The sequence below is a fragment of the Pongo pygmaeus genome, chromosome 11 (assembly GCF_028885625.2).
Source record: "Pongo pygmaeus isolate AG05252 chromosome 11, NHGRI_mPonPyg2-v2.0_pri, whole genome shotgun sequence".
Taxonomy (NCBI): Eukaryota; Metazoa; Chordata; class Mammalia; order Primates; family Hominidae; genus Pongo; species Pongo pygmaeus.
The window spans coordinates 51276328-51301008 of record NC_072384.2 but is presented as its reverse complement, the minus strand read 5'-3'; the positions used below and the strand labels follow the sequence as shown (position 1 = coordinate 51301008).

The 24681-nt window shown below is 38.4% G+C and overlaps 1 protein-coding gene across 5 annotated transcripts in view; it reads left to right on the top strand.

Annotated features, from left to right (window-relative positions):
• The window catches only part of CACNB4 (calcium voltage-gated channel auxiliary subunit beta 4), a 279257-nt gene extending 254821 nt beyond the window's left edge, over positions 1-24436 (top strand). For all 5 annotated transcript variants that reach the window (XM_054478297.2, XM_054478298.2, XM_054478299.2 and 2 more), the window contains 2 exons: positions 15225-15410; positions 17937-24436. In XM_054478297.2, the coding sequence (XP_054334272.1) occupies positions 15225-15410; positions 17937-18197 (447 nt within the window). In that variant the 3' untranslated portion in view covers positions 18198-24436. The remainder of the gene's footprint in view (positions 1-15224; positions 15411-17936) is intronic.
• Positions 24437-24681: the final 245 nt, after the last annotated feature.

The window sequence follows — 24681 nt, the reverse complement described above, 5'->3', positions numbered from 1 at the left end:
AGATGTAGTAATGCTGAGAAGGAATAGTATCCTCTATTTTGGCATGTGCGAAGAAATCTTTGGATTATAAAAACCAGTAGTAACCTTAAAATGTGTCTGCATTTGCCCCTGCTTTACTTCAAGACCATAATTATAATTGTCATCCAAAGATTGGTGATCACTGTGTCATTTTAATTCCTTTAGGAGAACTTGCGACTTACTTAATTGGCCACCGTATCTCCAGTCTGAAAAGTCAGCAAATTACATTGGCAGAGTATCACATTGCTAAAAAATGAAAGGCAACAGTTTTTGGAAAGGGAAGCCTGTAAGAGCTCTGAAAAAAGTTAACGTTGTAGCCAGAATTAATCCTAGATCCAGGGACTATTGAAGCAAAAGGGGACCTTAAAGAGCACCTAATATAATATTTCCTAGACTATATTATTTATAATATGGGTCCTATGTGATATCAGTAAGTGTTATGGGAAAATAATCCTGATACCAAAAATGTTTGAGAAAACACTTAGGTGAACAAAGGTAGTCTGGTTTCTTTACTACAGAACCCTGAATATGCCAATGTGTATTTTATATCTCCAATAGGACAAATAGTATGCACAGCTTCCCCTAAAATTGTGACTGCAGATCTGCTTTTCCATTGAGCATCCTATGGGTCCAGTGGAACATGTCTAGGGAAAGACTGACTTAGTCCAATCTCCTCATTTTACAAATGATGGAACTGAGACCAAGAGAACTGGCTTTTCAAAGGTTATATGCCTGGGCCAAAGTCAGCTTAAGATCTCTTTCTCCTAGTCTAGCAAGACTAGATGATGAATGGCAACAGGTCAGTTATATATTCTGCTGGAAAGAAAAGTATGGGTTTTGGCCAGGTGCAGTGGCTCATGCCTGTAATCCTAGACTTTGGGAGGCCAAGGCAGGTGGATCACGAGGTCAGGAGTTTGAGACCAGCCTGACCAACATGGTGAATCCCCGTCTCTACTAAAAATACAAAAATTAGCTGGGCGTGGTGGTGCGCACCTGTAATCCCAGCTACTCAGGAGGTTGAGGCAGAATTGCTTGAACCTGGGAGGTGGAGGTTGCAGTGAGCTGAGACCATGCCACTGCACTCCAGCCTGGGTGACAGAGCAAGACTCTGTCTCAAAAAAAAAAAAAAAAGAAAGAAAAGAAAAAGAAAAGATAAGTATGTATGGGTAAGGATTTTTCTAGGATAGAGATTGGTGAACTTTTTAAGTAAACGGCCAGATAGTAATATCTTAGGCTTTGTGGGCTATATAGACTCCTTTGCAAAACTACTCATCTCTGCTCTCGAGCAGGAAAGCAAACATAGACAGTGTGTAAACAAATGGGTGTAGCTGTGTTCCAATCAAACTTCGTAGAGGCATGAGACAGGCCTCATTTAGCCTGCAAACTGAAGTTGCCCCCTTGTTCTGGGACCAAGCTATTGTTATCTATTACTCTGCAATAAAATAATCCCCAAGGGGAGAGGAGCCAAGATGGCCGAATAGGAACAGCTCCGGTCTACAGCTCCCAGTGCGAGCGACGCAGAAGACGGGTGATTTCTGCATTTCCATCTGAGGTACCGTGTTCATCTCACTAGGGAGTGCCAGACAGTGGGCGCAGGTCAGTGGGTGAGCGCACCGTGCGCCAGCCGAAGCAGGGGCGAGGCATTGCCTCACTCGGGAAGCGCAAGGGGTCAGGGAGTTCCCCTTCCAGGGGTGACAGACGGCACCTGGAAAATCGGGCCACTCCCACCCGAATACTGTGCTTTTCCGACGGGCTTAGGAAACGGTGCCCCAGGAGAGTATAGCCCGCACCTGGCTCAGAGGGTCCTACGCCCACGGAGTCTCGCTGATTGCTAGCACAGCAGTCTGAGATCAAACAGCAAGGCAGCAGCGAGGCTGGGGGAGGGGCGCCCGCCATTGCCCAGGCTCGCTTAGGTAAACAAAGCAGCCTGGAAGCTTGAACTGGGTGGAGCCCACCACAGCTCAAGGAGGCCTGCCTGCCTCTGTAGGCTCCACCTCTGGGGGCAGGACACAGACAAACAAAAAGACAGCAGTAACCTCTGCAGACTTAAATGTCCCTGTCTGACAGCTGTGAGGAGAGCAGTGGTTCTCCCAGCACGCAGCTGGAGATCTGAGAACGGGCTGACTGCCTCCTCAAGTGGGTCCCTGACCCCTGACCCCCGAGCAGCCTAACTGGGAGGCACCCCCCAGCAGGGGCAGACTGACACCTCACACGGCCAGCCAGGTACTCCAACAGACCTGCAGCTGAGGGTTCTGTCTGTTAGAAGGAAAACTAACAGAAAGGACATCCACACCAAAAACCCATCTGTACATCACCATCATCAAAGACCAAAAGTAGATAAAACCACAAAGATGGGGAAAAAACAGAGCAGAAAAACTGGAAACTCTAAAAACCAGAGTACCTCTCCTCCTCCAAAGAAACGCAGTTCCTCACCAGCAACGGAACAAAGCTGGATGGAGAATGACTTTGACGAGCTGAGAGAAGAAGGCTTCAGACGATCAAATTACTCCGAGCTACGGGAGGATATTCAAACCAAAGGCAAAGAAGTTGAAAACTTTGAAAAAAATTTAGAAGAATGTATAACTAGAATAACCAATACAGAGAAGTGCTTAAAGGAGCTGATGGAGCTGAAAACCAAGGCTCGAGAACTACGTGAAGAATGCAGAAGCCTCAGGAGCCGATGCGATCAAATGGAAGAAAGCGTATCAGCCCTGGAAGATGAAATGAATGAAATGAAGCGAGAAGGGAAGTTTAGAGAAAAAAGAATAAAAAGAAACGAGCAAAGCCTCCAAGAAATGTGGGACTATGTGAAAAGACCAAATCTACGTCCGATTGGTGTACCTGAAAGTGACGGGGAGAATGGAAACAAGTTGGAAAACACTCTGCAGGATATTATCCAGGAGAACTTCCCCAATCTAGCAAGGCAGGCCAACATTCAGATTCAGGAAATACAGAGAACGCCACAAAGATACTCCTCGAGAAGAGCAACTCCAAGACACATAATTGTCAGATTCACCAAAGTTGAAATGAAGGAAAAAATGTTAAGGGCAGCCAGAGAGAAAGGTCGGGTTACCATCAAAGGGAAGCCCATCAGACTAACAGCGGATCTCTCGGCAGAAACCCTACAAGCCAGAAGAGAGTGGGGGCCAATATTCAACATTCTTAAAGAAAAGAATTTTCAACCCAGAATTTCATATCCTGCCAAACTTCATAAGTGAAGGAGAAATAAAATACTTTACAGACAAGCAAATGCTGAGAGATTTTGTCACCACCAGGCCTGCCCTAAAAGAGCTCCTGAAGGAAGTGCTAAACATGGAAAGGCACAACCGGTACCAGCCACTGCAAAATCATACCGAAATGTAAAGAACATCGAGACTAGGAAGAGACTGCATCAACTAACGAGCAAAATATCCAGCTAACATCATAATGACAGGATCAAATTCACACATAACAATATTAACTTTAAATGTAAATGGACTAAATGCTCCAATTAAAAGACACAGACTGGCAAATTGGATAAAGACTCAAGACCCATCAGTGTGCTGTATTCAGGAAACCCATCTCACGTGCAGAGACACACATAGGCTCAAAATAAAAGGATGGAGGAAGATCTACCAAGCAAATGGAAAACAAAAAAAGGCAGGGGTTGCAATCCTAGTCTCTGATAAAACAGACTTTAAACCAACAAAGATCAAAAGAGACAAAGAAGGCCATTACATAATGGTAAAGGGATTAATTCGACAAGAAGAGCTAACTATCCTAAATATATATGCACCCAATACAGGAGCACCCAGATTCATAAAGCAAGTCCTGAGTGACCTACAAAGAGACTTAGACTCCCACACATTAATAATGGGAGACTTTAACACCCCACTATCAACATTAGACAGATCAACGAGACAGAAAGTCAACAAGGATACCCAGGAATTGAACTCAGCTCTGCACCAAGCAGACCTAATAGACATCTACAGAACTCTCCACCCCAAATCAACAGAATATACATTTTTTTCAGCACCACACCACACCTATTCCAAAATTGACCATATACTTGGAAGTAAAGCTCTCCTCAATAAATGTAAAAGAACAGAAATTGTAACAAACTGTCTCTCAGATCACAGTGCAATCAAGCTAGAACTCAGGATTAAGAATCTCACTCAAAACCGCTCAACTACGTGGAAACTGAACAACCTGCTCCTGAATGACTACTGGGTACATAACGAAATGAAGGCAGAAATAAAGATGTTCTTTGAAACCAACGAGAACCAAGACACAACATACCAGAATCTCTGGGATGCATTCAAAGCAGTGTGTAGAGGGAAGTTTATAGCACTAAATGCCCACAAGAGAAAGCAGGAAAGATCCAAAATTGACACCCTAACATCACAATTAAAAGAACTAGAAAAGCAAGAGCAAACACATTCAAAAGCTAGCAGAAGGCAAGAAATAACTAAAATCAGAGCAGAACTGAAGGGAATAGAGACACAAAAAACCCTTCAAAAAATAAATGAATCCAGGAGCTGGAGGATCAACAAAATTGATAGACCGCTAGCAAGATTAATAAAGAAAAAAAGAGAGAAGAATCAAATAGATGCAATAAAAAATGATAAAGGGGATATCACCACCGATCCCACAGAAATACAAACTACCATCAGAGAATATTACAAACACCTCTATGCAAATAAACTAGAAAATCTAGAAGAAATGGATAAATTCCTCAACACATACACCCTCCCAAGACTAAACCAGGAAGAAGTTGAATCTCTGAATAGACCAATAACAGGAGCTGAAATTGTGGCAATAATCAATAGCTTACCAACCAAAAACAGTCCAGGTCCAGATGGATTCACAGCCGAATTCTACCAGAGGTACAAGGAGGAGCTGGTACCATTCCTTCTGAAACTATTCCAATCAATAGAAAAAGAGGGAATCCTCCCTAACTCATTTTATGAGGCCAGCATCATCCTGATACCAAAGCCTGGCAGAGACACAACAAAAAAAGAGAATTTTAGACCAATATCCTTGATGAACATTGATGCAAAAATCCTCAATAAAATACTGGCAAACAGAATCCAGCAGCACATCAAAAAGCTTATCCACCATGATCAAGTGGGCTTCATCCCTGGGATGCAAGGCTGGTTCAATATACGCAAATCGGTAAATGTAATCCAGCATATAAACAGAACGAAAGACAAAAACCACATGATTATCTCAATAGATGCAGAAAAGGCCTTTGACAAAATTCAACAACCCTTCATGCTAAAAACTCTCAATAAATTAGGAATTGATGGGACGTATCTCAAAATAATAAGAGCTATTTATGACAAACTCACAGCCAATATCATACTGAATGAGCAAAAACGAAGCATTCCCTTTGAAAACTGGCACAAGACAGGGATGCCCTCTCTCACCACTTCTATTCAACATAGTGTTGGAAGTTCTGGCCAGGGCAATTAGGCAGGAGAAGGAAATCAAGGGTATTCAATTAGGAAAAGAGGAAGTCAAATTGTCCCTGTTTGCAGATGACATGATAGTATATCTAGAAAACCCCATTGTCTCAGCCCAAAATCTCCTTAAGCTGATAAGCAACTTCAGCAAAGTCTCAGGATACAAAATCAATGTGCAAAAATCACAAGCATTCTTATACACCAATAACAGACAAACAGAGAGCCAAATCATGAGTGAACTCCCATTCACAATTGCTTCAAAGAGAATCAAATACCTAGGAATCCAACTTACAAGGGATGTGAAAGACCTCTTCAAGGAGAACTACAAACCACTGCTCAAGGAAATAAAAGAGGATACAAACAAATGGAAGAACATTCCATGCTCATGGGTAGGAAGAATCAATATCATGAAAATGGCCATCCTTCCCAAGGTAATTTACAGATTCAATGCCATCCCCATCAAGCTACCAATGACTTTCTTCACAGAATTGGAAAAAACTACTTTAAAGTTCATATGGAACCAAAAAAGAGCCCGCATCGCCAAGTCAATCCTAAGCCAAAAGAACAAAGCTGGAGGCCACACACTACCTGACTTCAAACTATACTACAAGGCTACAGTAACCAAAACAGCATGGTACTGGTACCAAAACAGAGATATAGATCAATGGAACAGAACAGAGCCGTCAGAAATAATGCCACATATCTACAAGTATCTGATCTTTGACAAACCTGACAAAAACAAGAAATGGGGAAAGGATTCCCTATTTAATAAATGGTGCTGGGAAAACTGGCTAGCCATATGTAGAAAGCTGAAACTGGATCCCTTCCTTACACCTTATACAAAAATCAATTCAAGATGGATTAAAGACTTAAATGTTAGACCTAAAACCATAAAAACCCTAGAAGAAAACCTAGGCATTACCATTCAGGACATAGGCATGGGCAAGGACTTCATGTCTAAAACACCAAAAGCAATGGCAACAAAAGCCAAAATTGACAAATGGGATCTAATTAAACTCAAGAGCTTCTGCACAGCAAAAGAAACTACCATCAGAGTGAACAGGCAACCTACAAAATGGGAGAAAATTTTTGCAACCTACTCATCTGACAAAGGGCTAATATCCAGAATCTACAATGAACTCCAACAAATTTACAAGAAAAAAACAAACAACCCCATCAAAAAGTGGGCGAAGGACATGAACAGACACTTCTCAAAAGAAGACATTTATGCAGCCAAAAAACACATGAAAAAATGCTCACCATCACTGGCCATCAGAGAAATGCAAATCAAAACCACAATGAGATGCCATCTCACGCCAGTTAGAATGGCAATCATTAAAAAGTCAGGAAACAACAGGTGCTGGAGAGGATGTGGAGAAATAGGAACACTTTTACACTGTTGGTGGGACTGTAAACTAGTTCAACCCTTCTGGAAATCAGTGTGGTGATTCCTCAGGGATCTAGAACTAGAAATTCCATTTGACCCAGCCATCCCGTTACTGGGTATATACCCAAAGGACTATAAATCATGCTGCTATAAAGACACATGCACACGTATGTTTATTGCCGCATTATTCACAATAGCAAAGACTTGGAACCAACCCAAATGTCCAACAATGATAGACTGGATTAAGAAAATGTGGCACATGTACACCATGGAATACTATGCAGCCATAAAAAATGATGAGTTCACGTCCTTTGTAGGGACATGGATGAAATTGGAAATCATCATTCTCAGTAAACTATCGCAAGAACAAAAAACCAAACACCGCATATTCTCACTCATAGGTGGGAATTGAACAATGAGAACACATGGACACAGGAAGGGGAACATCACACTCTGGGGACTGTTGTGGGGTGGGGGGAGGGGGGAGGGATAGCATTGGGAGATATACCTAATGCTAGATGATGAGTTGGTGGGTGCAGCGCACCAGCATGGCACATGTATACATATGTAACTTACCTGCACATTGCGCACATGTACCATAAAACCTAAAGTATAATAATAATAATAATAATAAAAGAAAAAAAAAATAATCCCCAAAACTCAGTCACTTCAAACAATGGCCACTTGTAGTATTCAGCTGGCTGCTGACCTGGTACCTTAGCAGGAATGGCTGAAGGCTGGGCTCAGCCAGCTCTTTTTGAATACAGGCTCTTACATGGCAGCTCCCAGGCTCCATGAGCAAAGATTCCAATCTTTTACAGCCTGGGCATAGATACCAGACCACATCATTTCCACAGCATTCTGTTTATCAAAATACTCACAAAGAGCTGGGTGCATGGTGAGTGCCTGTAGTCCCAGCTACTCAGGAGGTTGAAACAGGAGGATGGCTTGAGCCCAGGAGTTCAAGGCTGCACTGAGCTGTGATTGTGCCACTGCCCTTTAACCTGGGAGACATACTGAGACCTTGTCTCTAAAAGGAAATTTTTAAAAATTAGCTGGGCGTAGTCCTAGCTACTTGGTAGGCTGAAGTGGGAGAATTGCCTGAACCCAGGAGTTTGAACTGCAGTGAGCCAGGATTATGCCACTTCACTCTACCTGACAGAGTGAGACATTGTCTTTCTAAAAGAAAAAAAGAATCACAGAGGCTGCCTAAATTCAAGGAGAGGGGATATAACTCTTTATCTCCATGAGGGAATGTCAAGGAATTTGTGACCATTTAAAATCTGTCATAGACAGTAAGATGAGTGGGGAAAATGGGCTACTGGATAGTTCTACTTTGGAAGAGGAAGGACTTTCCTCTCATTGCCCATTCGGAATTCACAGAAGAAAAGATGGGATGCAGACAAAAGGGGACCTATGGGAACAGGACCTGCAAACCCATCGCATTTTTTTTTTAATATGACCAGCCTGATTTTGTATTGCCATTATACATCTATACACTACCTTTTTTTATTTCTTTTTGCTTCTACCAAGTATTGGTATTCTTTTTCTCTTCAGATAAGTTGAAAATAGTATATTTTTTAAGAAGGCCAAGTGTAAACTTCCCCAGTACTATGGTAATAAGAAGAAAAGCTGAGAGACAGACAATTGAACATATAAATGAAACGTAATCCTTTAATCCTACTTAGTTACAATCCGGCTTGTGTTACCCAAAGCTGACCCTGTGGCTGTTTGAACTGTGTAATGTTTTTGTGTGTGTAAAATGACATCGATCGCTCTTTCTGGGAGAGGGGAACTCATCTCCTCAGTAGAGCCTTGCAAACCTCTAATGTTACAGTAACCATGGTCGCTGTCTTCTGTCGCCCTTTATTTTCCACTGCTGAATGGACTCAGATTTATCCTATGAAACACAAGAATTCTGGAGCGAATGATAGTGCCCAGTTATCCTTGATCATATTGCTCTCACAGTAGTAATTTTCCGCTGCCCTCTTCCAGTCATTTTATTTGAATTATTTAGAATCGTGTGGATTTACCTGTCTATTTGAAGTGCTCTCCTCATTGGTGCATTCATTATTCACAGCCCCTGGATGTCCACAGTTTAATTCCTAACACTACTTTTGAAAAGGGGGGTAATCAATTTCAGATGTTTGCTTCATGAAATAAGACCACATGGGATCCAATTTCTCTCACCCCAAAGGGGACTACACCTTTTCCAGGGATTTCAGCCACTGGACTTGGGTATATCGAGTTAGGGGTAGTTCATTCCCACCAATGCTGTGATCTAGCACATCCAATTAATCTGACTTTAACAGAAACATGGGATGCCTTTTCTGTAGGCACTAATGTTGGTAGATGGTATTATCTTTGAAGAATACGAATGGACAGATGGAGGGGTATGGGGAGGAAAACATGTTTGGGTTCACATCAAGTGTCACAAATTATCAAGAGAGAGGAAGTAAAAAGAATCAAAGTTACATATTTTTTGCCCTCATTTTACCCTCACCAATTACTGGCAAGAATTATGATTATCTTTCCTGTTTAGCTCATTAAAGTGGAAACCACCTGGAACTAACTGCTAGAGCCCAGTAATATTGTCACCCTGGTTGGAGTGCAGTGGCGCGATCGGAGCTCACTGCAGCCTCTGCCTTCTGGGTTCAAGTGATTCTCCTGCCTCAGCCTCCCAAGTAGCTGGGACTACAGGCATGTGCCACCACACCCAGCTAATTTTTGTATTTTTTAAAAGAGATTTTTGTATTTTTTAAAAGAGGTGGTCTGGAGCTCCTGACCTCAGGTGACCTGCCCACCTTGTTCTCCCAAAGTGCTGGGATTACAGGTGTGAGCCACTGCACCCATCATAGATCTTTTAAAAGCCCTTCAACTTAGAGTCTAATTTCCCATCATTAGTTGACCAGTGAGTTAAATACTCAGAATCTCAAAAGCTTTAATAATGTAAAGAATGGAGTTTTGATATGAAAGAAACATTGGGTTGATTATTTTTGTAATTAGCATTACATGTTGTACCATTCAGCCATTTTATTTTACTGAACAGTACTTGCCAGTCTTTTTTTGTGCGTGGTTTGTTTTGTTTTGTTTTGTTGAGACAGGGTCTTGCTGTGTTGTTCAGGCTGGAGTGCAGTGGTGCAATCATGACCTCCCCAGCTCAAGCAATCCTTCCACCTCAGCCTCCCCAGTAGCTGGGTCCATAGGAATATGCCACTAAGCCCAGCTCATTTTTTGATTTTTTGTAGAGACAGGGTTTTGCCATCATGTTGCCTAGGCTGGTCTTGAACCTCTGGCTCGACTGATCCTCCCGCCTTGGCCTCCCAAAGTGCTGCCCCAATCTTTTTTTTTTTTTTTTTTTTTTTTTGGTGTCAGTTTCAGGGTCTCTATATTTTACAGTAGCAAGGAAATAAAAGTATGCTCACCCATATTATTTATTTTTACCACTTAGAAATAAGAAAAATGCCCAACATGCAGTTTTATCTATGTGCAACAAATAAATGTAAAGCAATGCATATAATTATAATTATTATTATATGCATGGGAGAGTTTTGGTACATTTAATCCCCTGTCTAGCTAATATTCAGTAATGAGCCAACTTTAAAAAGTTAAGTTCAGGCACAGTGGCTCATGCCTGTAATCCCAGCACTTTGGGAGGCCGAGGCAGGTGGATCACTTGAGCCCAGGAGTTCGATATTAGCCTGGGAAACATGGAGAAAACCCATCCCTACCAAAAACTACAAAAAATTAGCTGGGTGTGGTGGTGCATATCTGTAGTCCCAGTTACTCAGGAGGCTGAGGTGGGACAATCACCCGAGCCCCAGAGATTGAGGCTTCAGTGATCGGAGATTACGCCACTGCACTCCAGCCTGGGTGTCGGAGTGAGACCCTATCTCCAAAAAAAAACACACACAAAAAAAGTTAAAATTAAACTGCAAAATTAGTTTCTACATTTTATAAACTTTTTATTAAAAATATTCAATAGCTTCCTAGATTTAAAAAAACAGACAATATACGTTAGTTTTAATGAGATTCTCCCCTCCATGCTAGAAAATATGTATTTTATAGTCATTAAGGAAGACTTACCCAGTGTCTTTATATATCTTCCCTCCAAAAATAATTGAAAAGAAATAAATGGAATATGCTTCATTTCCTCCAGGTAGGACCCGGAGAGCACTGTATCTTCTGTAAAAAGTAGGGTGACCCACCATTTGCTCAGGATTTTCAAGGTTTAGCAGTGATAGTCTCATGTCTCCTGAAACACTGAGATCCCCAGCAACTACAATCATTGGTCACCCTAATTCAAGTGGCTTCCCTAGTAAAGAGCGTTACGTCTTACTCTGTGAATGGAGAACCAAACAGATGGTTAAATACTTTTTTTTTTAAGACCTTGCAAGTATTCATTTCTATTTTATTCAGTTTCGGTCTTTCTTCCCCTTTCTTTCTTCCCTGCCATTTTAGCTCTCATACCCACTAAATGAGCTAGAGGCATGTTTTTCACTCTTGGTTATTTACAATGCTTTTCTTTTTAATTTTCTTGAAGGAGCTTATCCAGAAAGGGGGCCTAACGTGCCTGATTTTTTTGATGGTTTGTTTTGATTCCCCTATTCACTACTTATTTACTTTGGCAGCCACACCATTCTGCCTACCTCAGCTGAAGAGAATATCCCATCATACAAGGGCAGAGGTGTTCCCTGTGGCCATGCTTTGAAAACAGCTCAGCCTCGCCCTTCTCTTGGGCTGCACCAAGGGCATGGTATCACCGAGTGGGTAACTGTTCGCTGCCCGGGACTTCTGCTGATTAGGAGCTCTGTGCATCCATAGCCCATGCTGCAGGCCACATATTGCATAGTAAGGAGCTGACTACATTTGAACCTTTAAATTTATGAAAAATTGGCAAAGCTGGTTTGCATAATTCATTGGGTTGCTTCTCTTTGCATGTCTTGTATGATTTTTAAAAATTGTTTTCCCCTGGTACTGAGTTTCTATCACTCTGGTCTACTCAGCTGTGTTATTTCCTAAACAGCTAAAGAGAAAAATTGTCACAGATATACAGGCTGTGAAATTCTTCCTAGTTGAAAATAAGCCACATATGTCAGTATTCATTCAGAAGCAGAAATTTGCTTTTCTCTGTGTTTTCTGAAAGCCTAAAAGCAGTTTCAAGTCATCTTCCAACTATATCTGTCTTTTAGCAATGCAAAAGCAGTTTCCTAGAAATGACTGAGGCTTAAGCACACAGCCTTGTGCTGATATATACAAATTCTATCCATTCATTGGCAAAGAGAAGTGCTTTATTAAACTTACGGTAATTAAATGTGCCACTAATTATGTCTACAACCGTGACAATGTAACAAGTAGAATGGCCAAGTAGATATAAACCTCATTCAAATAACATTCTGCCATAGGTGCTGCTTACCCTCCTTGGGCTTTGCAATCCTGGCTGTGAATGTCAGGACCCATCCGGCCCAGGTATCCTTGGAAGGTTTTTCAGTTTGGCACTTTAAGAAACAGCAAGAAAATGACTTGTTGAGACTAATGAAACCCATATTATAGAATGAGACCTATGTAATCAAATTTTATGGTTCACATAAATAAAATGATATAAACAACCAACTCCAAGTCACATAAAGTGTAGAACTTTGCAGCACACTTTAGCCTGGAATGGCCGAGAGACTGGTCCTTTGTTCTGATGCTGCCTCGTTTCCTCTTTCTTCCTCCTGTGCCATCTGAGTCTGTGGATGTTCTTTGGGGTGTAGCTGTCCTTGTCTCAGTCAAGTCAGCACCTCGATGCCTCTATTTACGTCAAAGCATCATGGGCAGTTCTAAGATTCTATATTTGTAACTGTTGAACTTTTACATGAGTGGGGGAGGGGCTTTTGATTGCAAGAGACAAGGAATTCCCTTGGGTTACTTTAGTGGAAAAGGGGATTTATTGTAAGCATGTATGTTGACAGAAACTCTAGGCAGTAGCTGCTTTCCTTGGCACTCATGGCCATATGATCTCTTTCTTCCATTGTGCCTCTGCTTCTCTTTTTTTGTTTTATTTTTGTCCCTCTACAGATAACATTCTTTGGCTTACTCGTAACTTCCCCTTCCTCGTAAGTTCAGTTTTCACACATCTCTCCAAGCCTCCTTCTAAATCCAGAACTTTATGCTGCAGCTCCAAACGTTAACTGGCTCAGTCGCTTTATTTTTCTGAATTGAAGTCCCAGTGTGACACAGATTATTATGGATTTTAATACTTATCTCTCCCACCACACGTTATGCTTCTTGAGCATAATATGTTGTCTGTTTTCCTTGCCACTGTATACCCACAGTGCCTAGAAGAAAATAGGGACTGAGTAAATATTTTATGAATGAATAAAATATGCAAAATAATCTGAAATCTACTAATAACTGTTCTTGGTTGGGGGGAATTTTCTACATGAGTTGAACTGGCTGAGTCTTCTCAAACATGAGTCCATTTGGACTGAAGTCATCTTATTCTTTTCCTAGTCTTGTTCCAAGAACCCCAAATGGCTTTCCAATTTAAGGCCAAAATTTTCCATAAAAATTGATGTGATGAAACATTTAAATAGTAAATGTTGGGAGAGAGATTGTTTCCATGGTGACTTCTGCTTCAGGAGTCCTTGTTCTAAGCACAGAAGAGAATGACTGAACTGAGACACCACTAACTTCACATCATCCAGTTGCCATTAACCTAAATTCAGCCAGCTTTATAAGTGCCGATGGCAGTGACCCTGTCTTTGATTCATTCCTAGGAGGTTCTTATTTTGGTAAAATGAGTTCATAAAAGCAGATGAAGGTGGTGGGAAAGGTCAATCCTACTATTGAAAGTTGAGATGTGGGCCGGGTGTGGTGACTCACATCTGTAATCCCAGCACTTTGGGAGGCCGAGGCAGGAGGATCGCTGGAGCCCAGGAGTTCGAGACCAGCCTGGGCAACATGGCGAGATCTCATCTCTACAAAAAGTTAAAAAAATTAGCCAGGCGCAGTGGTGCATGCCTGTGGTCCCAGCTACTCAGGAAGCTGAGGTGGGAGGATCGCTAGAGGCCAGGTGTTCCAGGCTGCAGTGAGTTGTATTTGCTCCAGTGCACTCCGGCCTGGGCCACAGAGCAACACTGACTCAAAGAAAAAGAAAGAAAGAAAGAAAGTTGAGATGTGCTAACACTTACCTGTGGAATGACTTTTCTCTTTGTGTGGTGCCAAAGTTTTCTGATTTCCCACCGAAGAGTATATGTCTGGGGTATATCCTGTCTGTGTTCCCAGCCACACTGCAATGACAGGGGGGCCACCCTGCTCCTCTGGAACAGAACAACTTCCTGAGTACAGACCAGATGTTGAACAATGGCCTTACTGTCCGAAACATGGACAGCAGATACTTCTTTTGTGACCCCCTGCTTTCCCTAATTAAACACCCCTTGTTCTTTTTTAACCATTTCACAAAATGATCTTGTGGTAGCAGAAACCACTGCCATGTGGTTTTCTGTTATTAATCCTAAACTTTCTTTCCTTATTGTTTTATCATAAGACAGATAATGTTATTTTCACAAGCATTCTGAAAATTATCTAAGTAAATGTTATTCCCGTCAACATAGTTACCTTAGGAGAAAAAATGTTTATTCCATTGATGTGGTCATTGCCCAAAACATGTCTAGAACTCTCTTCTCAGTGCCACAAACTTGCTTCTCTCATATTCCAAAGCATGTAGAGTGCAGCTCTATAGGAATACATGGCTAAAGATGTGAATACACGTGGGTTTTCATTATATTTTAACTATAACACATTTACACTTACTTCATCTTTTTCTTTCTAAATAATGAAAAATCCGACTGGGCGCTGTGGCTCATGCCTGTAATCCCAGCACTTTGGGAGGCCAAGGCAGGTGGATCACTAGGTCAGGAGTTCAAGACCAGCCTGGCCAAGATGGTGAAACCCCATCTCTACTAAAAAAAATACAAAAAGATTAGCTGGACGCAGTGGCAGGCACCGGTAATCCCAGCTACTTGGCAGGCTGAGGCAGGAGAACTGCTTGAACTCAGTGGACAGAGGTTGCATTGAGCCGAGATCATGCCATTGCACTTCAGCCTGGGCAACAGAATGAGACTCCGTCTTAAAAAAAAAAAAAAAAAAAAAAAAAAAAGATCCAAATATTGAATGAACAATTTCATTTTTATATTAATGTCCACATTCATTCATGGATAACTGTGTAACTCTTCACTTGACCCTAACTTTAGAAACTGCCCATATAGCACCTCAAATTTGATTTTAGCTAATAGCTATTAAAAATGCTATTATCTGTGTTAAGTGGAATTTTAGGTTTCATTGCCTAAAACCTAAAATGGAAGTAAAGTGGATTTTCTTGTCATCTACAGGAAATGTTTGATGTTATATTGGATGAAAATCAGCTTGAGGACGCGTGTGAACATCTAGGGGAGTACCTGGAGGCGTACTGGCGTGCCACCCACACAACCAGTAGCACACCCATGACCCCACTGCTGGGAAGGAATTTGGGCTCCACAGCACTTTCACCATATCCCACAGCAATTTCTGGGTTACAGGTATTGTCATTTTTTCACTCATGCTTTTTACAACCTTACATGTAAAATTCTATAGGAACTTGATTAGGATGGAGACTGGAGTCATCCTTAATCTGAAGAGGGAACACTATGTGCACATTATATTTAAAAATCTTAAATATTATGTAATTATGATCTATCCTAGAGAAAACTACCCAGAGACTGACAATTTCCTGAGAACCATGCTCTCTGTGAATTTATAGTGGATTTTACTTAGGTAAATTAACTCCTCCTATGTCTAAACTCTGCCGGCAAACTTAATGCCTACTCAATGCACCTGCCCATTACTTTTTTTAGAGACATAGTCTCACTGTGTTGTTCAGGCTGGAATGCAGTGATATGATCATAGCTCACTGCAGCCTCAAATTCCTGGACTCAAGGGCTCATGCAATCCTGCTGCCTCAGCCTCCCAAATAGCTGGGACTACAGGCATATACCACACACATGGATAATTAAAAAAAAAAAATTGTAGAGACAGTGTCAGTGTCTCACTTTGTTGCCCAGGATGGTCTCAAACTCCTGGCTTCAAGCAATCTTCCTGCCTTGGCCTTCCAAAATGTTGAAATTACCATCATGAGCCACCACTCCTGGCCCTTCCATTACTTCTTAATGCCACTTCTTAAGGATTACACAATAGCTAAGTAAGATATATAGGTGCAGATAGGCCTTTCGGCTGCCCTTAACTAATCCTGCCCCACCCAGGTTGCTAGGCCTGCTCTGTACCTTGCACAAGACAATGTGGATATAAGTAGAGCTGCTCTGTTCGGAAACAGTAACTGATCCCTGAGTTTTCTTGGGGCTGTGCAGGTGCCCACCTTTGTAAGTGGCTGTGGCACGTGTCCTTTAGGGAAGCTGGGGACGAACACAGGATCAAGAGGTTCTCTCTTCTGCTGTTCTGGTACTGCACTCAGAGGTAGAGATAGGGAGCCAGAGACCTTATAGTACAAAATAAGCCTGCCTTTCTACATCAATTATTATTTACCATTCATCAAGTAGCTGCTGGAATGTGGCCAAACCCGCAGCAAACTGAGGAACATGTAGTCAATTCAGCCCTCTTGTATCATGACGAGTTTTGTTTTAATGGATTATAATGATAGTCTTAATTGTTGATCATACAGAGTTAACTCTGAGATAAATGGCACTCTCTGAAATGCTATTATAGCTGTATTACTCTGTTACAAAATTGCATCTTTGTAAGCAGAAAAACTGTCATGCAAATGAATAGCTTTTGAAACTAGAAATGAACATGAAAAATGTACTGTGGTAATGTACAGCACATACGCATGCATTAGGACTATTTCATGCCTTGTTTCACTTCCCATGGGCTGATCTGAGTGTACATTACCATTGACTAGTTTGGATTGGCTCTGAATTGTACATTACAGAATGAGAAATAGATGCATGAAGCAATACACTTCTGTAATGTAGGTAGAAATGCAGTGTTGCACTTTTGTATTGAATACAACAATCTTGACTCATCACTGCTAAGACATCCACTTAGAGTGGTTCTCCCTGTTTCACTAATGAGTTAATGTGTTGCCCTTTATTCCGTGGCCTATTTCTTCTCCCAGTAACAATTGACACTTCATTGTGAGGCACCTGACTGAGGTTAAAGTCACAGTCTGTGACCTGTCAAATGAATTTCCTTCTGCCTGAATCTGAGTGTACTTTAGATGAGATGTGTCTGGGCCCATGGTTTCAGCAGGGTCCTGTGCCTTAACTGATGTGACCTACCTAAACTGGTAGACACAAGTAGATAAATGTTTTCTCATAGTGGAGAAAAATGTTGAATAACATTTTCTGAGCCTTCAAATAAGTATCTTAAGATACTAATTTCAATTAATGATATTAGAGGAATTTAGTTTCTATTGGAAGATTATTTTGCAGGACATTTTAGTTGAGGAAGCAAGATTTATAAATGTACCAATTAGCTGGCTTCATAATTATTGTATACACCCTTGGAAAGATTATTACATTTATGTAGGATGCAGAAACACTTTATTTTATGAACAGCACAAATAATAATTTTATTAAAATGTTTTTAAAAGGTATAAGGAATATTCAGTTAGATCAAGGTGAGGTGTGTTACTTTAGAAGGAGAAAGATTATATCAATTCAAGAGAGAAATAATAAATGCTATTCTGAACTTTATTTCCCAATAGTAAAATAATTTTCATTTTTTCAATAGAAATGGAATTATTAGACCTTCCTAAATATATTAAGTTCCATTTAACAGTTAGCTTTCAATTCTACATTTGTAATAGGAAGCATAGTCATTCAGCACTGTGGAATTAAACTCATAAACTGTCAACACTCTGGCATCTTTTCATGTTGTGTTCCAAATAAATAAGACCAGATATTCTGAGCAGATCATTGGTGCATCAGAATGCCTTATTAAGTCAGATATTTAGCATCTTATTGTACAGATCCTATGATTTTACATACATTTACATGTTTAGATGAATGAAGCTGACATTATTTAATCAATGAACTATCTGATATTTTTAGAGTCAGCGAATGAGGCACAGCAACCACTCCACAGAGAACTCTCCAATTGAAAGACGAAGTCTAATGACCTCTGATGAAAATTATCACAATGAAAGGGCTCGGAAGAGTAGGAACCGCTTGTCTTCCAGTTCTCAGCATAGCCGAGATCATTACCCTCTTGTGGAAGAAGATTACCCTGACTCATACCAGGACACTTACAAACCCCATAGGAACCGAGGATCACCTGGGGGATATAGCCATGACTCCCGACATAGGCTTTGAGTCTAATGAAACAAAAAATATTCATCTGTTGACAATTTGCCATAGCAGTGCTAGGATAAACCAGTCATCTTAACTTGGCTAACATAGCACAGTATTTACTGTGCTAATGGGCTGCTGTCATTTTATGCTAAGTAAGGGGCAAAAAAAAAAAAATTACGTTATGCCCTTGAGTCTAGATGGATATTAGATGCCCGATCATACAGATATTTTTAAGTGCAACATTTACATGATAACAGTACATTTTGTTTTCTTCATAGATTTAGACACATCAATTTGTAATTTAGGGTACTTACAAGGCACATATAAAATAATTTCCCATGCCGGAAATTCCAAATGACCAGTTCCAGTTGGAACCAATTTATAAACCAATTCCTGTTGGAATTTGGGTGAACTGACTAGAAAGTCTACTTGAGCATGTTGTAATCAATTGAAAAATCTGGGAAAGAAAAAAAAACTAATAAGAAAATCGAAATACCGATAGAAGCCAAATCCAGCTTTGGTATTTATTTGCTGGAAGCTAAATTTACACTTAAAGTTGGAGTGTATAAACATTTTAATATATGTTAATGTTGCCAGAATGACTTTTCAAACTTACCAAATGTATTGATAGTGCCAAAAAAAAAAAATCTCAGAAATCTTAATGCAGAAATTATATAGTCTCCTCAGATTTTAATATTTTTATTTCTTTCCTGGCACAGCTGTTGTATTCAAAGTGTTTTGCTTTTTGTTTAGTCAGTACTGTTAGCTCATTTGAAGTTGGCAAAAACAAATACAAACAAGCAAAAAAACCTCAAATTTTTTTCAGCAGTGAGAGAGAATAGTAAAGAGAGGCTCAAGCATAGCTGGTTATGTGAAATATAAAATGGGGTGTTGTTCTCCCTTTAATCAGTCTGAGCACAATTACATACATTCAGGAATCTGAAGTCAGATAGTAAGGATGTGGTACCAATCCTCCCGAGTGCAATGCTAAACACTTCCAGGTAGGAATTCATCTATTTCACTTAACACAAACGCAGGGTCAGTATTTCCTGCCAACAAGATTGAGTATCTTTCCATTGCTTCTCTCAGTCTCTGTCTTTGAATATCTGAATGTTCTGGCCCTTCAACAAATTCTTTAAATCATGCTAAGGAATTTCGTTTTATGTGGACACATTCAACTTTGATATTCAGGAGGTGTTTTTACAAAATGACTAATTGAAAAAAGTTGAAACAAATGATTTTAAAAGCTTGCAGTAAAAAATAAACTCATAGATTCAGCAAATATTTGTTGACTAAAATTATAGCATTTTTAATGCAGAAAATTATAAAGAATTTGGAGATTGAGCTGCCTTATTTCTAATGAACACTCCTCTTCATCTTATTAAGTCTTCACAGTTTTTCCAGTGGCTATAATTATGGAATTGGTGACCTATGTTTTATATTATCAAGGAAGCCTTAGATTCACTATGATCCAAGAAATTATTGAAATTGACCCTTTTTACACAAATGTCTTTTAAAAAAAAGCTTGTTTCTAAATGTCCACAGTGCATGCATTTTCTAAAACCCCAATAAGTCCAGCCATAAAAGTCCTTTTCTGCTAGTACATGTCATGAAGCCTATTTTTGAAAATAATGATAATTAATTTTATAGTATCTTCTTTTCTCCCCAAGCCTTTCAATATTTAGGCACTCAAAGCATGCACCAGTTCAGTAATCTTCTTGACCATGGAAATAAGTTCCACATTACTGATGAGTTATATATATATCTTGAACCCCATTACAACCTCACCACATCCCCCTGCGTTTATGTTCACTGTTTGTACCCCATTATGAACCTGTTTAGCTGATAATGAGGATACCTATAATTCTGTAAGTCATTTCAAATATTTGATATGATTAAAAAATATGGGCTTAGTAAATTTTAAAAGTTAACATGTGATACTGGCTTGTGAGATTCTTCTGTCATCTAGTGAAGCTTATAAAACTTTCAGTTAAGACATTTTAAGAGAGTTATATCCATTAGGCACTTTAATAAACATATAACCTGCCATTACTGAATACTTTGTTAGAACACAGAAGAGCATCTTCCAGCAAACAAAAATATATTTATTACATGTACAGCACATACTTGCATGAGAAAGAAAACATTAGCCAAAACATTTTTCTATATGCTTTACTGGTTTCTTGTTTGTGCGCATTAAAGTATTTAATTGCAAAGAGTGCACCAAGGTGTACAAATTTAGACTAGACAGCTGTTCAGCTTTTTCTGTAGTAGCATTAGCAATTTGGTCATTTAACTACTTTAAGATATTTACATTTTATGGCAGGTAGCTGTAACAGCATTTAAATATATTTCCTAGTCATCAAGATTACCATCTTCTTTCAACTTTTTATAAGTCACTTGTTTTTAAAGGTTTCTCAAAGCCTTGTTTTAAGTTTTCCATGTCATGCCGATAAAGGAGGCTTATTCAATATCTGTGCACAAAACCAATCTATCGTTTACCATCAGATGTCCATACCTGTTTTGCTTTGCATTCTTATTCAAAAGCTGACAGTCTTGGAAAGGGTATAATGTATATTTTATTGATGGATATATTTAAATGTTTACTTTAATTTGGCATACTCTTTCCCCTTCCTTCTGTAATAAGTTTATCTTCCTCAAATAAGGGGATATACATCTTATTTTTTTTAAAGACTTAAGAGTTTATTGTGTAAATGATACTTAAAATCTAGATATATACTAAATGAAAAGTTTTATTTTTGCCAAGCACATCAAGCACCTTTGAAAAATACATATTCCATAAATACTTTGTTTTTAATTAATTTCATTTAAAGATAGCAAATGATTATAAGCAAGAGAAACAAGTCTTTTACTGTTTTGAGGCTGTTTTAACTTACAGTATAAGCCACATACTAGAATTCTGTAATTTCAGTCACAGACATATAATAATGTGGACTCGTGACAATGTGGAAATGTAGTTCTGGAAAAAAAAGAATGCAATTTGTCAATCCTAATGTTAATTCTCAAGGGTATAATGTGACTCTAATATTATAACCAACAACATTATATTGTTTAATATTTAAAGCAACACTTAGAAATGTTTATAAATGATGATTCTCTCTTATCTTTATACAGTTCTATTGGAGAGAAGGTTGAAATTGTTCACAATTTAGACGATGGTCTTTCCTAATAAGAGTCTTAATTTTGTGACTATATAAGTCATTGCAGTTAGTCTTTAATGAAATGAATTTTATTAATGTAAAACAAATTCTGAGACAATTATTTGTTTCCTTTAAATAATTTGCTATTTAATTATTATTGTCGTTGTTTGCAAAATGTATTTTTGGAATGTTAACCTCTTTTCATACCTGCATACTTGAACTTGTCTTTTGTGTGGGGGCCTTAAAATTCATAATAGGAAGTGGAAGCAGTGAAAGGAAGTAAGAAAAGGAAATTATGCTAAAAGATGGTTTGCAAATTTAAACTCTTTAAATGAACATATCACAAAATGTTGTTAAGACCCAGGATGTCTGTTAAGAATGTGTCTTGGCAACCTTAATTTGCATGTTAGTATACATTTTCTTAGTTACACAGTTTTATTTTGGTATTTGCTTAAAAAATGTAATACCATTATAGAAATTACCCTATGTACTGATATATTTACTACCTCTTCTCTAGAGAAGACAATCTGTCTTTAAGGAAAAAACACTGGTCAATAAGTAGTGATCAAAATTATCACTATTCTGGCTAACCTTGCTGCAAAGCTAAATGCATAGATTGTTAAAATATGCCTTCCCTTTAGATTTTAAACTGTTTCCAAAATGCTCTTTGGCACCCTTTCATTTCTTCCACGTTAGTGAAGTTTTCTTTGAATTGGTTCACAGTTTATCATGAGGCAAGATTAATTTAACAAATAAGTCATCATAGGGAACAAAACAAACTGCAAGGGAATTGCCTTTGTGTGCAACTTGTTATAATATCTACTTCTAAGTCTAAAAGAGAGTAAAAGTCCAAAGACTTTATGTTTAAGAGCAGCTGGTTTGCAAATTCACATTTTGTTGGTCCTTGACTTCCACAGAGCATGACTTAGCCATTTACTGGGTAAGGATATGCATTATCTTGGACTCCCCTGTAATTGGAATAAACTTCATATCAATGTTTCAAATAAATGCTGTGTACCCCTTATTCCTTTTATATTTCTGCCTTTGTCTTTTATGACAATGTTGCATGTTGTGTTTTTTAAAATTATATAAAACTCATCCTTGAATGACTATATGAATGAAAACTTTATAGGAAATTATGTAATAAAATCTGTTTTATTAGTTTCTTATACCTTTAAATACTGTCAATACTGTAACTGTTAGTAAGTTACTTACTCAAGCTGTGTCTATGGGGCAGAGAACAGTCCTCTTCTTTAAAATGATAATCATGATCAAACCAGTCAAGTCAATCCAATTAGCTGTTAGACAGACAATAAGGATAACCTTCTTTTTGACTTAAGCAGTCAAGTTAGTCAAAATAGTAAAATTGGCTTATATGGGCACCCAGAACTATAGCATTCAAAAATTACTTTTAAAGGTTTCTTCTTTTATTAAAATGGACTTTCTTAAATAAAATACATCCTCTGATAGCAGCTATCTCTTTTTACTTGTAGATGATTAATTCTAAATGCTTCATGTAATTGAGGGACATTATGAGAAGACTAGAAAGTATCTCATCAGATAATCCTAAGGGCTGTAAACTTCTACTTGCCATAAACAAAGTATAATTAAGAGTGAGTAGCAATTGGTTTGGGGAGTCATAGTTATATATGAAACTTTCTTTTGTTTCTCATGATGTATGTAAAATGTTTGCAGAAGGATGGTAGAAAATGTTACTAATGAATTTAGAGTGGTTTAGGAGAATACACTGATACTTCCTCATTTGAAAATTATAAGGAGTTACAAGGGGAACTAAGAACCAGTAGTGGCTGGCCTCTAGCTTTTCAATACTTCGTAAGTGTTCTTGGTTATGTTTTGAACACTTAAATTTCTCAACAAATGGCTATGTCTATATTTATGTAGGGGCCACCCTTGCCCTACTTGCATGCCACTTTCACTTTTAACTGAAATCAGTGTGAATTCTGTATGCATAAGGGATGTAATAAAGAGGCGGGATCATTAACGCTATATCGTTGCATACTATTTTTCATATGCCTTACAATATTTTCTGGGACGTTATTAAAATGAAAGCATTTTATTGCCAAAATAAATCTATGTTGTTACTTATAATCTGCATTAGCAGTAGAAAAATAATGTAGCAAAAACATATTGTACAGTACAAAATTATAAAATATATATTTTGCCAATAATATAAAAATAGATTGAGGAGAAAGAAGCACATTTGTTATAGCACAAACTTATAACAAAATCCACTGTTAAATTTGGCAGTCATATTTTTTAAAAGTATGTCGATTTAGTTCTAAGTTTTATCAGATTTACTTCATCTACCATCTTTTTAACTTGCTGCTTGATACTTTTCCAGCAATTTATTTCATAGCCTTGCAATCTGTGGATGTAATTTCTTGTGTTTTATTCCCTTCCATAAAATTTATTAAATTTTATTTTGTGATAACACTCATACTATATTTTCTCTTCTTATTTCTTCTCTTTCAATAACAACAACAGAAAGTCACAGCAAGTGAGCTTATAGGGCTCCTCTGAATTTTGGACATGTTTGAAATTTTCGTATTTTTCACAGCCTCGAGTCAGAATGATCAATAAAGATGTCCCAACAACAAAAAATTATATTAGTTAGGGATTCTTTAATTTGTTTTGTACTGAATACTACTTTGAAACATAAGTTAAAGCCATTAGCTGTGTTTTTGTAGGGATGGTGGGAGGGAATAAAAAATAAATGTATTAACATAAAACATACTAAAACAGAAATATGGCAAAATGATATAAAAAGATTTTTCCTACTATTCTGGGGGCTGTTGAAATCCCAGGCTATTGCTATATCTCCACTGACAAAGTGGGATAAAAAATGCCTTTGTCAAATAATTTTTTTTCTTTCTTTAAATTTTAGTTATTTATTTTAATAATTTGTCCCCTTTTATTTTTCTTATCTAGGTATGTGTAGCATTCTACAAGGCATGCTGGGTAAAATATACTATGCAAATGTGTACAGTGCTGCATGTTTTGTTCTCCCTCTGCTTTAGTGGCTTTAAAGAAAAAAACGTGGTGTTATTTTTGTGAATAAAAACATTAACAAAGAAAATGCAGAGTGCATGCATAGAGTATCCTCATTTCTATGGATTTGTTTTATGGAATTTAAATGTGTACAAAACAACTGCATTACTTTTTTTCTTTTATATAATAAATGAAAAAAACACTGAAACCAGCGTTATACCTCTCCTTTATATTATTCTAGAAGTATATTGAAGAAATACTGGAAATCAATAGATACTCTTTTATGAAAAAAAAGAAAAAGTCTAAACATTTATCCTAAAAAGGGATTCAATCAA